General features: G+C 34.3%; 1 protein-coding gene across 7 annotated transcripts in view; it reads right to left on the bottom strand.

Moving 5' to 3' along the window:
* Positions 1-15,792, bottom strand: part of RGS7 (regulator of G protein signaling 7) — a 667,263-nt gene that overhangs the window by 363,531 nt on the left and 287,940 nt on the right. For all 7 annotated transcript variants that reach the window (XM_074220439.1, XM_074220438.1, XM_074220441.1 and 4 more), the window contains exon 2: positions 2,576-2,672. In XM_074220439.1, the coding sequence (XP_074076540.1) occupies positions 2,576-2,672 (97 nt within the window). The remainder of the gene's footprint in view (positions 1-2,575; positions 2,673-15,792) is intronic.

Here is a 15,792-nt window from a genome sequence, read left to right as displayed (position 1 = left end):
TGAGATCAATTCAGTGACTAGAATATTCATATCATGAGGTCAAGCCACTGCTATCAGTCTCTACTTCTATTTTACCTTCTAGTATGCTTCACTTTCACACAGATTATCTCCATATACCCCCACCTTCTAGCTACCCTTTAACATTTTGATTTTCTGTATTAGAATGATGAAATTTCCTCAAAAGTAGGGGCTGTGTTGCTTTATTTTCTATTCATAGATTTATTAAAGTACCCAATATATCACTATTTAATGAATGAACTTTTTTTGACAATCACCCAAGTGGGGTGAGTGATAAAATAAAGTATAGTTTGCCATTGAGGTTTTGAACCTGAATGACTGCAAAGATTATGATACCTTCAACAATAATAAAAGTATTCAGTCTACATCACTCTAAGTTCATGTTTCCTATTTTAAATTGGGGTCTTATTGATGCACAGAATATTTTGATTTATCTTTTGCTAATTCATTCAGAAATCTCACTTAATGACTGTTCTAGATTTTATTTTTCTTTTAATTATAAGTACCATCCACCCTGACCAACCCTCAACAGAGGAACTTGTTTTCTATTTAGTGGAAAGGCAAGTGAACTTGATCAGAGATCCTATATATACACTTATAACTACCTTAACACATGCCTGTTTGTGCTAATTCCTTCATCCTTTCTTTTAGTTGTAGAGAAAGTTTTGCCTTCCCTCTAAAGTTAGCATTTCCACCATTACAAATTCCTATTGGACATTGCTTCTGCTGATTCACCTCAGTTTCTTCACTGTTCTCTTCACTGATGGCTCTCTCTGTCTACTTCTAACTGTGGAGATTCCCTAAAACTCCATTCTTGTCTAAGTTCTATTTATATTTTGTCCTTGAGAGCAGTTGTCTCTTCTCATAGCTTGAAGAATCACTTCCCTACTATGCCTAAAAGACTATAAAACTGTGCATACCATTTCATCCAGCAATACCATTATAAGATCCTAAAGAGATCATAAAAAGGGAAAAGGACTCACATTTACAACAATATTTAAACAGGTCTTTTTTGTGGTGGCAAAGAATTAGAAACTCAGAAGATGCCTATCAATTAGGGTATGGCCTGAATGTAATGGAATAATATTGTTCTATAAGAAATCACAAGCAGGGAGATATGAAAAAATCCTGGAAAGACTTCCATGAATGGAAAGACTTCCATGAACTGATGCTAAGTGAAGTGAGCACAACCAGGAGAACACTGTGTGATGATCAACTACAATTGACTTATTAGCTCTTACCAACATTGCAGTGACATTTTCAAAAGACTTGTGATGGAAAATGCCATCCACATCTACAGAAAGTATGTTAGAATCTGAATATAGACCAAAGCATGCTATTTCCCCTTTTTTTTTAAATTTGTATTTTGTGTTTTCTTTCTCATGGCTTTTTCTTTTTTCTTCTGATTCTTCCTTTACAACATGACTAATATAGAAATAGATTTAACATGATTGTACATATCATATTACTTGCTGTTTTGGGGAAAAGGAAGGAAAGTGAGAGAGGGTGAGAAATGTGGAACTCAAATGCTTTCAAAGATGATTGTTGAAAATTATCTTTACATGTAATTAGAAAAAAGTATATTAATTTAAAAAAAATCAATTCCCTACTGATGTCTTTCAAATTATATCTTCACCATTGACAATTTTCATTTCATCTCTGACAGAGCTGCATGTCAAAACTTTCATCCTAAAATAATAACAATTGGTATTTATATAATATTTTAAATTTTGGATAGTTCTTTGCATAATTATTTAATTTGAACCTTGCAATGACCTTCAGGTATTGTAATCAGACATATTTCACAAATGAAAGAAAAATTAAAGATCAGAGAGTAGTATATAGCTTGACCATGGTCACATTTGTATATAGTAAATTTTAGAGACAGGATTTGAACCCAGTACTCCTTAATGGAACTGTAGTCATTGTAGCATGTTTCCCATAAATTTTGAATCTAACCTCTTTCTCTTCTTCCTTCCTGACCTGAAATCAATCAATCAAGTACCTATTATTTATTAAGTGTCCACTCTTTGCCAGGAACTATGCCAAGTGCTTGAAATACAAAGAAAAGCAAATGAATGAATGATTAAATAACTAATTTAATAAAATACTAAAAAAAAGCCCTATTTTCAAGGAGTTCATTAACTTCTCTGGCATTTAAGGAAAAGTGTGGTTTGCTCATCTTGGCTTATCTTTTGGGCTGAATTAATTTCTCATAATCAGTTTCTCTTCCTGACAGTTATTAAGAAAAGATTTTGCCTTTGTGGGAAGGTCATCTATTGTAACCACTAAGCCCTTACACCCAAGTGATTTTCTCCAGTGTATAATCTTAAGAAATCAATTATCCCTTTGCCTTCTACATTTTTACAGGGTAAAAACAACTTTCTCAGGCTTTGGTATCCATAAAATTAGAGTGAGTATACTCAATCATCAACTAATAAATAAATTAATTAATTAATATTTAGGCAAAAAAAAGCTGGAATAGAAGCTGAAAAATATCATGAATGATGTTAGCACAATGCATAGAAAAATAGAACAAAGGAAATAAAAGTCTTACCAGAGAAGACACTGGGTATCTTGGAAAGAAAGCTTTTGACTGTTCGAATAGGAATTCCATTTTTTTCATCTTGCATGCGTGCTATAACATCTTCCATCTAGAAACACACAAAAGAAGAATTTAGTTACTTTTAACCTGGCAGAAAATTTTCTTATTTTCTTTGACATAAAAATAACATTTATATCACATCTTAAGATTCACACATTGGTTTGTGTGTGTGTGTGTGTGTGTATATATGTATATATATATATATATATATATATATATATATATATAATAGTTTCATTTGACTCTCACAGTAACTCTGTAAAGTAGGTATCACAAGTATAAACATACTTATTTATAGTTGAGGAAAATAAGTAAAAAATAAATTAAATATCTTGCACAGGTTATATAAAATCATTTGGCCAATATAGGATCTGAATCTAAGCCTTATGAACTCCAAGTCCAATGTATTAGTCACTAGCCCTTCTGTCTTCTCTCCTAAAAAAAAAAAACCAACCAAAAAAACCCCAAAACCCAAAACAATCAAATAAAAAACCAATGGCTACATCTGTTTTTTCCAGACTATTTAAGTCATGATTATTCTTGACTTTTTCATGTTAATGTTTTCAGCTTGATTAGGAAAAGAAGGAGAAAGAAGTCTGAAAAAGGTCCATTTTATGGCTCACTGCATTACTAATAAGAGCTTTGTGCTTTGAATCTCACCTCCCTCTCTTGCTCTTTCTGGAGTTATAACTGCTGAGATAAGAGTGTTTATTTTTAAAGTTGTCATGCACCATTGTTGAAGTGAAATTCACACTCCATTAATGTTACCACTACTGAGGCCAAAGCAAAAGAAAACAGAAGTTTAAAAGGCATCTGCTTGAATTTCCTTTTTCTACAGAGGGATTCCAAGAGAAGATCTGGAAATCTGGACTATAAAAGCTTCCTGGGAACCTAAAATTGGACCTCCACAGCCTTTATTCCTCTTGTCTAGCCCCAATATTTGTTGTAAGAACATAGATTATATAAGAGTGTCATATTTAAAGATGGATAAATTAAGACCATATAGATTTATAAACATATGACAAATGTGATTAAGATGAATCTGATCTGATTGGACACCTTGAAACAATTCTTAACTAAGCAAATACTGGTGTTCCTATCTAATATCTCAGTCATCATGAATTTATCATTTCAAACTTCAGGGGCAATGTTATCATTATTCCTGGCACCCTGTCAAACTATCTTGCATACAGGGACTTTTAAGAATGAGATGTGAGGAGGCGGCTAGGTGGCGTAGTGGATAAAGCACTGGCCTTGGAGTCAGGAGTACCTGGGTTCAAATCCAGTCTCAGACACTTAATAATTACCTAGCTGTGTGGCCTTGGGCAAGCCACTTAACGCCATTTGCCTTGCAAAAAAAAAGAATGAGATGTAAGCAGGTGGATAGCTCAGTGCAAACTCATACCACTATGGTACATAATAGATTTGTCATTTCATGTGTGATTATATTTTTAATTATACTATGTTATGAAAATGTTTCTTTCATTTTATATTAAAAATGAAATAAATATGAAAAATAAGTCAAAGGATATTCTCTAGAAAGTATAGATTAATGTCATCCTCATATATATATATACATATATATATATATATATATATATAACAGATTGATAGAGGTTTTGCAATATGGTAAAATGCCACTTTAATAGTGGAATAACCATTTTCAACTTGGTAGAGTATTCAGAGAATCTAACAAATCTATGTTTCTTAGCCACAGTAATTCCTGATGACCTTCCAGTCAGTCATTGAAGGATAGTGATTTGCACTAGTAGAGGAAAAACATTGTTGAAATCACTGATGAAAGATAATTAAGGTAAGTAACTGGGGTGCTCCTTTCCTGGTGTCCAGATATATGGGGGGGGAATGTCTTAAATGTTTTGAATATAGGGATTATGTTTTATTGTTTCTAATCCCCATCAATGCATTATAAAATCCCTCATATATAGCAAGCACTCAATAAAAATTTGTTGAATTGAGTTGCCAAGAATTGAAGCAAAATAAATTGGCCTGGTTTAAAGTTTATTTCACTTGGATTATGGTCAAGGCTTTTGTGGACAAATGAATTAGGATTATTTTTATGGTCTCTTACTCTGTCACTCCCATTGCCAGATACAGTCCTTCTCTTCATTCATTTATCAATAGGTAAACATTGAGAAGTTTGTTCTGCCAATCAAACAATAAAAAAAGAATTTAGCAAGCAATTACTATACATCAAAAACTTTGCTAGACTTTGAGGAAATTCGGTGACAAAAAGGAAGCAGTCCTTGTCCTCCAGGTACTTACATTATAACATGGGTGGCAATGGGCATGTTTATAAGCATGAAGGTATTATGGAGAGCAGATAAAAGGCCACCTTGAGAGGAAGACACTAGCACCCAGAAGAGTCCAGGGAAAGCTTCATATAAAAGGTAAATCTTTAAAGAAATCAGGGATTCAAAGACATAAAAGTGATGAAAAAAATGAAGCATGAAAGTAATCAAGGATAACAAGAAGTCCAATGCATCTGGAGTACAGAATGTTTGTGAGTGATCTATAAAACTCTGAATGTCTAAAGGGGCTAGTTTGTATAGAGTTGTCAATGTACAGATATGTATTTGGTCATAGAATTAAGAGAGTGGCAGAGGGCAGCTAAATGGGTCAGTGGATAGAGTGCAGCATTAGAGTGGGGAAGTCTCATCTCCATGAGTTCAAATCTGGTCTCAGACATTTATTAGCTGTGTGACTCTGGGCTAGTCACTTTATCCTGTTTGCCTCAGTTTCCTTGCCTGTAAAATGTGATGAAGGAATTGTAACTAAAGAAGGAAATGACAAATTATTTTAGTATCCCTGCCAAGAAAACCCCAAATGGGGTCACAAAAAGTTGGACATGACTGAAGCAAGTGAGTGATGAACACAGGTTTACTGAGTAAAGGAATGACATATATTTGTTACACACTTTTGCAGGTGTGTGTAGGATTGATTGGAGTAAAGAGAGATCAATTAGGAATCTTTTTCAGTTGACCAGGTAATAGACAACAAGGGTAGTAGGTTGGTAGCAATGTAGATGGAGAGAAAATGATAGATGCAAAAGACTGTAGAGAGATAAGCAACAAGGTTTGCAAAGTAATTAGATGTGAGATAGCTAGGTAGCACCAAGGATAGAGTGACAGAACAGAAATCAGGAAGACCTGAGTACAAAACCTGTCTTAGATATCTACTAGATATGTTATCCTCAACCTCTGTATCCTAAACTGTAATCAGTTTCCTAATCTGTAAATTGAGATTAAATATAGTGCTTGCCTCCCAGGGTTATTATGATGGTTGGTACATAATAGATGATTAAATGCTTTTACTTTGTGGGGTGAATTTCAGGGATGAGTCAAGGAAGTGAGAAAAATTGTGTAAATATTATATAAATGTTTAAATAAGGAGGTTCAATTAAAGAGTGACAAATTCAGATATGTGGAGCTTCAGATATATGGAATTCAAAACATCTCTAAGACATACACCTCAAAATGTATTATTGGCAAATATTGATGGCAAGATTGGAGCTTAGGAGAGAAACTGGGTAGGTTGGAGAGAACTTTTAGTGTTACAATTGTTGTTCACTTGTTTTACAGCTATGTTCATGATCTCATTGGGGTTTTCTTGGCAGAGATATTGGGGTTGTTTGACATTTTCTTCTTATTTCACAGATGAGGAAAAGAAAAAGTGACTTGCCCAGGACTGCACAGCTAATAAATGTCTGGAACCAGATATGAACTCAGAAAGAGAAGTCTTCCTGACTCTAGGTCTGGCACTCAATCTATTATAACACCTAACTGCACTAAAGTTTTAATAGTCATCCATAAAAAAGAAAATTGAACTCATGGGAGCTGATGAAATTATCATTAGAGCATTAAAAGAAAAGAAAACACAGGATAAAGTTTTAATGAGAATTATCCAGCAAAAGAAACTAACAAAGAGCAGACTAGGAGATGAGGAAACACTGGAAAAATCAATTGCTTGAAAATCTAGAGAAAAATGAGGAAAAGGTGATCAATGTTAGAGAGGATCAGAATGATAAAGACAGAGAAAAGGCCATTAGATATGATAATTAAGAGATAATTGTTAACTTTGAAGAATGGCAACTGAGTGATGAAGTTGAAAGTCAAAGTGATGAAAATTTAGAGGAAAGCAGCAGGAGAGGCAGTAGAGACAATGAGAAGAGGCAGGTCTTATGATTGTTTAAGAAAGAGAAGAAAGATATATGATATTCTTAGAATGTCTTACTTTAAAATTTAATCCAGGAGAGAGAGAGAAGAGAAACAGAGACAGAGAAAGAGAGAGGTTGAGAGACAGAGACAAAGTGAGACAGAGAAACAGAGAGAGAGAAAGAGAGTCAGAGTTAGAATATTTTTACCGCTAGTTCCTAGGACAGAACTTGGCACATCTTTGATAATTAGTAAATGTCTAATGATTACTGATCTTGATTTTAGAGGATGGCCTTGGAATCTAGTGAGAATTTTTTGGTTTGGTTGAGGTTTGTTTTTAAGGATAAGAGACACATAAGAGAGATTGTGGGCAAAAAGGAAGGAATCAGTAGGAGAGAATTTGAAAATTAGAAACAAGGTAAGAAAGGCAGTGTAGTGAAGCTGGTGGAAAAGAAGATGGTACATGAACTCAAGAGCACATAAAAAGGAGTAGACCTTGGGAAGAGAAGACCTATCTTCACCATAAGAGACTGAAATAAAGGTCTAACTAATTTTATTTTTTTCTTATCTACATTTAAACCATCAAGTCTTTTTGTTTATCTTTGATAATATCCCCCTCACTTTTATGGACCTTTTAAATGTTAGCATAGTAAGTAGGATAAGCTATCAAAACTAGCAAATGAGTAGGGGGACAGCATTGATTTGAGAGTGAGTGTCTAGAAATTTCCAAGTTAGGGAATTAGGATTCATCCAAGACACTTAAAGAAAGTAAAGAACAATTATGCTTTGTTTATGGCTGTGGATCTATGCACATGTACATCTTTGTGTGTTTGTGAGTATGTGGGTATGTGTGTGAGTGTTTGTGTCTAAAAAATCTTGCTATTAAATTCTGCCATTGGGGAACATTTCTAAATGTGAACAGCATCTGTAGCAAAAGGGATGGACATATTCTCACATCTCTAGGAATAAAGTGGCTATAGTTGTCTGAGAAAAAGAAGGGTTTTTTTATCTTTATGCAAATATGTACTTTGCTAATGTGTTGATCTGCTGGGACAGTAACCAGGGGAATGATTATGGTGTGTGTAATTTTTCCTCCCATGAGCATCTTATGTATAGTTTAATGCCCACAATGGAATCAGAATTAAATACACCTTAGGGTGACTCTCATGATGAAACTGCAATACAAATTCATCAGCAGGATATACAGCTGAGTAAAATCTCTGGGACTCCTCAACAGGCATTGGGTATTTGCCAAAGGAAATTTCAGAGCTAACATATAACTGACAGAATACATACGGTTTTCAGTCCCCAAATTTGTGCAATATTTTTGACTGATAGTTTAAGTTGATTTTTTTCCCTAATAAAATTGGAAGACATCCACTTCATACATAGAGAATCTTTAGGTCCTACTATACCACTTACTTTTAGATCAAAGACAAAAAGATTGGACCCTTACTCATAGGCTTATACTCTTCAATTGTTTCTCTAATTTCTACTTTTCCATTATAATTTCATCTTTAGTCTGAAGAAATGAGGTCCTTTCTTGTTTTCTACCTATCTTATCTTTCTCTCTGCTGAGCATTCCTCTCAAGCATGATGTTCCTCTGATTTCTGTACTTCATATCAGCCTGTTAGATTCTGTAACCAATGCTCTCCCTCCTCTCCTCCTGATACCAATTATTATTATAACCTTTTTGTACTATATAGTCATCATGTTCTTATCTCGACATACCTACTGAATGGGAATGGATTTCATGTGAAGAGCTTTCCTGGCTTAAGGGAGCAAAGAAACTGACAGTTTAATTAACAGGAGAAAATATAGTTCTTTATGTTTAACAAAGACATCTCCCTCAAGAGCAGAATCCATGATCCTTTGCCTTTAGTTTGGTCAGCCTGCCCTTCATTTTCCTGACTCAATTTTCAGCCTAGAAGCATAAGCTGCTTTGCTTCAGTGTTAGCCTCTTAGTTCTCTTTCATTATCTGCTTATTGACTTAGATCAAACCAGCTTAACCTGCAGTGAAAACCTCTTTCACTGACCCTTGAACCACTTTCTCCCTAGGAATCCATTGAGTGCTTTGCTCACATCCCTCTTAAGCACTGTTGTGTATTAGTCTGTCCTTTTTTGGGTATGGGGTAAATGGGCATATGAGTGAGAGGTGGAAGAAGACTACAGCCTATTTCCAAAAATAAAAAATTCAAAAAGTTCATTGAAGGATATAATCTAGAAAAATACCTGAACAGGAAAAGAGGTGAATTGTGTGAAGCACAACAAAGAATGTACGGGAATGGAAAAGCTGTTATTAACCATGTTCTTTCTAAACACTATGCTAAGCACTGAGAATACAAATGAAAGCCAAATTTTCCTGTTTTTCAATAAGTTTAAATTCTAATGGAAAGAAACAGATGCAGGGTAGATGGAAATGCCTTGTGATCCTTAGGGTATATTAGTAGAGTAAAGGAAAAGTCCTAGCGGTTCTCATTTTCCCCTTTGGGCAAGGGAGATCATGATGATAACCTGAGCAGGTGAGGTGAGAGATGGAGGTGATTAGGAGCCTGCTGCTGAAATGCTAAGTAGATACTCTTTAGAGGAATTATTAAAGAATATGAACAAAAACCACACAGGCCAAGAAATGGATAGGATGTAATCTACAGTGATGGAAGGAAGAAACACAGGGATGTAATCATATAAATCATTACTTCCATGTAGTGAGTTAACTACATGGGGCATGTCTGTGGTCTAGGCTATGAGGTCAGAGCATTGTCTTTTAGCTACACTTTGTATCTCATCCTAAACATAGCAAAGTGCTCTTCATACAGTAGTTGACATACATAAATTTTTAAAATAAATTTTTGAATTGAATTGAGCATATGACTTGATCACACAGTGAACAATGGGCTGGGAAAGCTATGGTGGTTGCAGAATGGACAATAACAAACTATTTTGACTAGGAATGATTAGACTATGTCATTACATTGTCATGTCCCTCAAAAATGGAAAGTATTTGAACATTAATTAAGAGGATACCAAAGTTCATTTCTGTGATTATCTTCTTCTACAAAATAAGAAATTGCCTGAGCCTCAATCCCTAATGTGGAAAAATTAAGATCTCCATAGAATAGTATTAATATATATGGACTACCATATTTACAAGTAAGAGTTAAAAATAAGGTATATTAATCCACTGAAATATGGTATCATATCATTCATTAGGCAATTTGAACTGTTCAAAAAATAGTGGAACACAAAACCATGGAGGAAAAATCTTCAAAAAATCAATGACCTCACAATGTCCATGTAATGAAATTCATATACTTTATTCACTGAAAAGTAGCACAGTTCTCCCTTCCCAACCCCCAACCTCAATGACTATTTGAACTCATTTAATTTTTTTTCTGAGTTATGGTATTAGTAGATGAGTATAATAAACCTAGTCAAAAATTCCTCAGCAGGCCCAAAGACCCTGAATACAGATTTTGCATAGATTTTTATAAGTTAAAAAAAACCAATAAACAGAATTAAACAGAATAAGATTAAATAATCTGATTTCTTATGAAAGGAAAGATTAAAGACTTTCCAAGTTAGGTGGGGGAGAGCAAATTACTCTCATTTGAAATGTAGTTTTGACAATGCTGATCATCTATTTTCCCAGGCCATGGTAAATTAGAAATATTAAATTAAAAAGATAGAATAATTGCCATCTATTTTTCTAGAGGCAAGCACATTGATGAGAGCAAGTCTAAAAACAAGGAAGATAACAAAAAAGGAGAAATAATATGAAAGCAGTTATTTGGAATAACAATATTATTGATATGGGGCAGTGATAGGGCATATAAGATAGAATGCTGGCCTGGGAATCTGGAAAATTCATTTCCCTTTATCCAAATCTGACTTCAGATGCTTATTAGTTTTTAGACCCTAGGTAAGTCATTTAATGCTGTTTGCCTCAGTTTCTTCTGTAAAAAAATATTTAAATACCTAGAAAAGAAAATGGCAAACCCTCCAATATCTTTGCCAAGAAAACCCAAATTGAATTTAATATGACAAAGAATTGAACATGACAACAACACAACAACAAAATTGTTACTGATGGAGAAGAAAAAAAAATTAACCTTGCTGAGAAAGTAGGGACAGTATTGGCATGCTAAGGTCCATGGGGTAATGAAGAACTAAACACAACTGAATGACTAAACAACAATAGCAAATTATTGTTGAAAACATTATTTTATCCTTTCCCCACTGATTACTTCAACCTGTCTATGTCACCATTATCAAATAAAAAACTGAACTCTAGAGTGAGAGACTTTGGAGGTTCTCAACGAATGGCTGATTCTTGTTCTTTGTTACCAAAGAAGATCAAAATGACATCACTATATTTGAGACAAATTACAGTGTGTCCAACTGTGGCTGATCATATCAATGATCTTGGAATGCTGTACTACAGGTCAGGTCCAAATAGTTCATGTGAACATGGGTGCTTACTCTAAACTTATGTAATGTCATGTTTCCTTTGAGCTGCTTCAATTCTGCCTTCCTCATAGAGTGCGACAGCCTCTCTCTGAGGGCATGCCATGCTGGGCAGTCCTATGCTGTACAATCACTTCTAAACTTCTTAACAGAGACCTTCAAAGTATCCTGGTGTCACATCTTCTGACCCCTTTGTGAGCACTTGCCCTGTATGAATTCTCCATAATTTTTTGACAAGCATATGCCTAGCATTCTAACAACATGCCCAATCTATCATAGTTGCACTTTCTGTAATAATGTTGGAATGCTTGGAAGTTTAGCTTGAGAAAGGACCCCAATGTCTGGTTTCTTCTCCTGTTAGGTGATCTTCAGAATTTTCCCAAGACAATTTAAATGGAAGCTATTCAGTTTCCTCACATGGAACTGGTAGAATTGTCCAGGTTTCACAGGCATATAGCATTGAGGTCAGCTCAATGGCTCTGCTCCATTTGGTAATTAGTCTAATATTTCTTCTCTCTCACATTTACTTTCACAGCCTTCCAAATATCAATCTAGCTTTGGCAATGCATGTGTTAATCTCATTGTTAATGACAAAAGACACTACCAAGTTAAGTGAACTTGTCCACAGTACTCAAAACTTCTCCATTTGCTGTAATTGATGGTTCCACATATGGATGGTGTGGTGCTGGCTGATGCAGCACTTGTATTCTCAATGAATATAATGCCCTACTGACATCAGAGTATTATAGTACACAAAAATGATAATTGCTCATTGCAAGCTTTGACTGACATAGATATGGTTAAATCATGATCACTATAACAGAAGGTAAAGAAATGGCTGCTATAATTTAGAAAGAAGTCCAGTAAAATAAGAGGAAAGTAAGCAACATAATACAGAGGAAAAGAAATCAGGAAAGCTGATTCTAGAAAAGGGATGCTTCTAATTAGCTGTGTGATTTGGGGCAAGTGGACCATTCAGTTGACTTCAGTTTTAGTTTCTTTACTTGTAAAAGGAAGGATTGAACTATATGCCATTTTAGGTCCCTATCAGCTCTGATAGCTCAGGCAATGTTTCACCAACCTGTAACCCAAGTCCACTTAAAAAAATTTTAGTATATAAAGGAAAATCTTCAGTCATCTGAAAAATTCACATGTTCAATTGGACATTCTTTATCAATATTGAGTAAATAGGAAGGGCGTCTAGGTGGCGCAGTGGATAGAGCACTGGCCCTGGAGTCAGGAGTACCTGAGCTCAAATCTGACCTCAAACAGTTAATAATTACCTAGCTGTGTGGCTTTGGAAAAGCCACTTAACCCCATTGCCTTGCAAAAACCTAAAATAAAATAAAATAAAATAAAATAAAATAAAATAAAATAAAATAAAATAAAATAAAATAAAAATGAACAGGGAATAAAAATAATAACATAAAAATTATTATTATTTATATAGCATTTTATTTTGCAAAGCAATTTTCAAATATATGCCCAGTAAACCTGGGAAATAGGAATTATTATTGTCCCCATTTTGCAGATGAAGAAACTGTGTTGAAATAAAAGTTGAATGACTTGCTCCATGGCACCTATCTATTAAGTGTCTAAGGTTGATTTAAACTCAGGTCCTTCTGACTTCAGATCTATCACCCTATCCACTGTACCACTTAGTTTTCTTCAATTAGTATGGAACTACCCACTGTCATTCAAGGTTTCTTACTAAAATGCATTTAAGCTGGGTCTTGAAAGATGCATAATTAAAAAAGGTAGAAAGGCATGGAGAAGGCATTCCCGTATGAGTTGTGCTTACTATAGTGAGAAAAAACATAATCTGGAGAGATGGGGTGGGAATAAAGGAAAGGCAGATGAGGTAACATACATTTCCAGCCCTAGAATGGAATATTATAGGTCTTCTTTGATCATATTACTTCATGAATATGCTTTGTTAAAGTCCCTCTTTTTCCCCTAACCCTTGCAAGAAAGAACTCTATAATAAATATTCATTGCAAAGATAATCAGTCACTAAAAGTGATCATTTCAAGTTGGATAAATGAAACCATCAGAACAGGTGTTCTTTACAACATGGTACTAAAGCCTTCTGTATTTAATTGACTACAAAACAAAGGTCTTGTGTTTTGTAACTAGGAATTTAAATGGCACATATTTGCTTCTTTTGAGCAAGGTACAAATTAGAACAAGATGTAAAATACAGTTTTTATTATCTAATTAAAATATAAGAGTATAGGCAAAATATTCTCTAATATACTTGGGTCTGAACATTTCAAGGTAAGCTTTTCTATCAAAGTCATTTTTCAGAACTGCAAGCGATCAATGTTTATAATCCTTAGGGAATGGGAGGGAGGAAATACCCAAACCAAATAAGAATATAGTTCCACTGAAGCCTATATATTTTACTTCAATGTATATTATGAATACAACAGTATATTACAGTTGATTCACAAATAAGAAATACAGTAAATGGAAAGCTAATCTATTGAGCTGCCTATTCTACCAAAGCACACTGCCTTTCTTTGCCAATTACAGTTTGAACAAAGATGGTATTAGATGGAAGACTTAGTAGTTTAAGGATATAAAACTACTGCTAATATGGATTGCCTTGGAATCTTATACTCATGTCTCTTAATGACTCCCATACCCCATACCTCAAACTGTCCTTCCAGTTGTAATTATCTCTTTGAACTATCATTTGTACAATTTCTAATGGATTCTTATGGTCTACTTTCTATTATTATAATCTAATGTGTACACACATATCCTCTACTAGAAGTTAGGTTAATGAGGGCAAGAATAATCACCACAATTAACTAATATTTCTTTTTTTAAAAAAAGTATTTATTTTGCAATTACATGCAAAGATAGTTTTCTACATTCATAATTTTTCTAAGTTTTGAGTTCCACATGTTTTTACCATCCTTCCATCTCTCACCCCCCTTAAGGAAGAAAATAATTTGATATAGACTGTACATGTACAATCATTTTCAACTCTTTGCATAATATTCATGTTGTGAAAGAAGAATTACAACTAAAGGAGAAAAGAAATCCTAAGAAGGAAAGAAGAAACATGAAAAAAGTTTTAAAAAGTGAACATAATATGTTTTGCACTGCATTCAGAATCTCTGGTTCTTCTGTGGATATGGATGGTATTTTCCTTAATAGGTCTTTCTGGATTGTCCTTGATCCCTGAGAGGAATGCATCAACCATAGCTGATTACAATGTTGCTGTTAAGGTGTACTTGTTCTCCTGGTTATACTCACTTCACTCAGCATCAATTCATGCAACTCCTTCCAGGTTTTTCAGAAATTAGGCTACTCATAATTTTTTACAGAACAATAGTATTCCATAACATTCATATATCATAGATTGTTCAGTCATTTCCCAAATGATGGGCATTATTAGGAGTATTTCACAAAATTTCACAAATACATCTATACTTAGCCTTAATTTTACTATGTCTTTCTCCTTCCTGATTCCTTTTAATTAGATTTGTTTTTGCTTTTGCTTTGTCTGGAATCAGGATTGCTACCCCTGATTTTTATTTAGCTGAAGCATTATATATTCTGCTCCAGTCTTTTATCATTTCCCCTGTGTGTAACTCTCTTTCAAATGTGTTTCTTGTAAACAGCATATTGTACAATTCTTTTTTTTATCCATTCCTCACCATTTTTTACTTCTAATTCCTGCATCTATCAATCTGTCTTTTTGTTCTACCAGTCTTTTTCCATTTTCTTCTCCTTTTCTCCTTTTATTACTTTTAAAAAAAACTTTTATCTTTACTTTATTCCTTGCCTTTTATCAGTCTCAACTTCTCCTTTCTTTCCCTTCACTTTAGTTAAGATACATTTCTAAACCAAATTATTTCTACTGAGTCAAATCTTCTGAAAGTAAGATTTGCTCAATACTCATGTCCTCCCTTCGTTTCCTTTACTATAATAGGTCCTTTGTGTCTTATCATGTTATCCTCTAATGCCTTCTTCTCCCAATAAAATCATCTTCCATATCTTAATTGTTTTATGTACTCTCATCTTCTGACAAAATATATTTCTGTCAACTGTCCTGATAGAAGTGCAATTCTTATGAGCCATAAGCATTCTTATTTTTTTTTTTTTAGGTTTTTTGCAGGGCAAATGGGGTTAAGTGACTTGCTCAAAGCCACACAGCTAGGTAAGTATTGTCTGAGGCCAGATTTGAACTCAGGTACTCCTGACTCCAGGGCCAGTGCTCTATCCCCTGTACCACCTAGCTGCCCTGCCATAAGCATTCTTAATACCATTATCAATTAAAACTTACACTCTTTGTTCAAGAACAATTCCTCTACCTGCCCCCCCCCACTTTGATCTCATGACTCTTATATTTGAAGATCAAATTTTCTGTTCAGTTCTGATCTTTTTATCAGGTAAATTTGAAAGTCCTCTATTTCATTCTTCCCCCTGAAAGAATTTTCTGAATATCTTTTAGTAGTTGATTCTTGGTTTCAATAAAGGTGCTTTTGCCCTCCTAAATACTATATTCCAGGCCCTC

This window comes from Macrotis lagotis, chromosome 2 (genome assembly GCF_037893015.1).
Source record: "Macrotis lagotis isolate mMagLag1 chromosome 2, bilby.v1.9.chrom.fasta, whole genome shotgun sequence".
Lineage (NCBI taxonomy): Eukaryota > Metazoa > Chordata > Mammalia > Peramelemorphia > Peramelidae > Macrotis > Macrotis lagotis.
The sequence above is the reverse complement of the archived record's forward strand: the minus strand, read 5'-3'. Positions and strand labels throughout refer to the sequence as shown.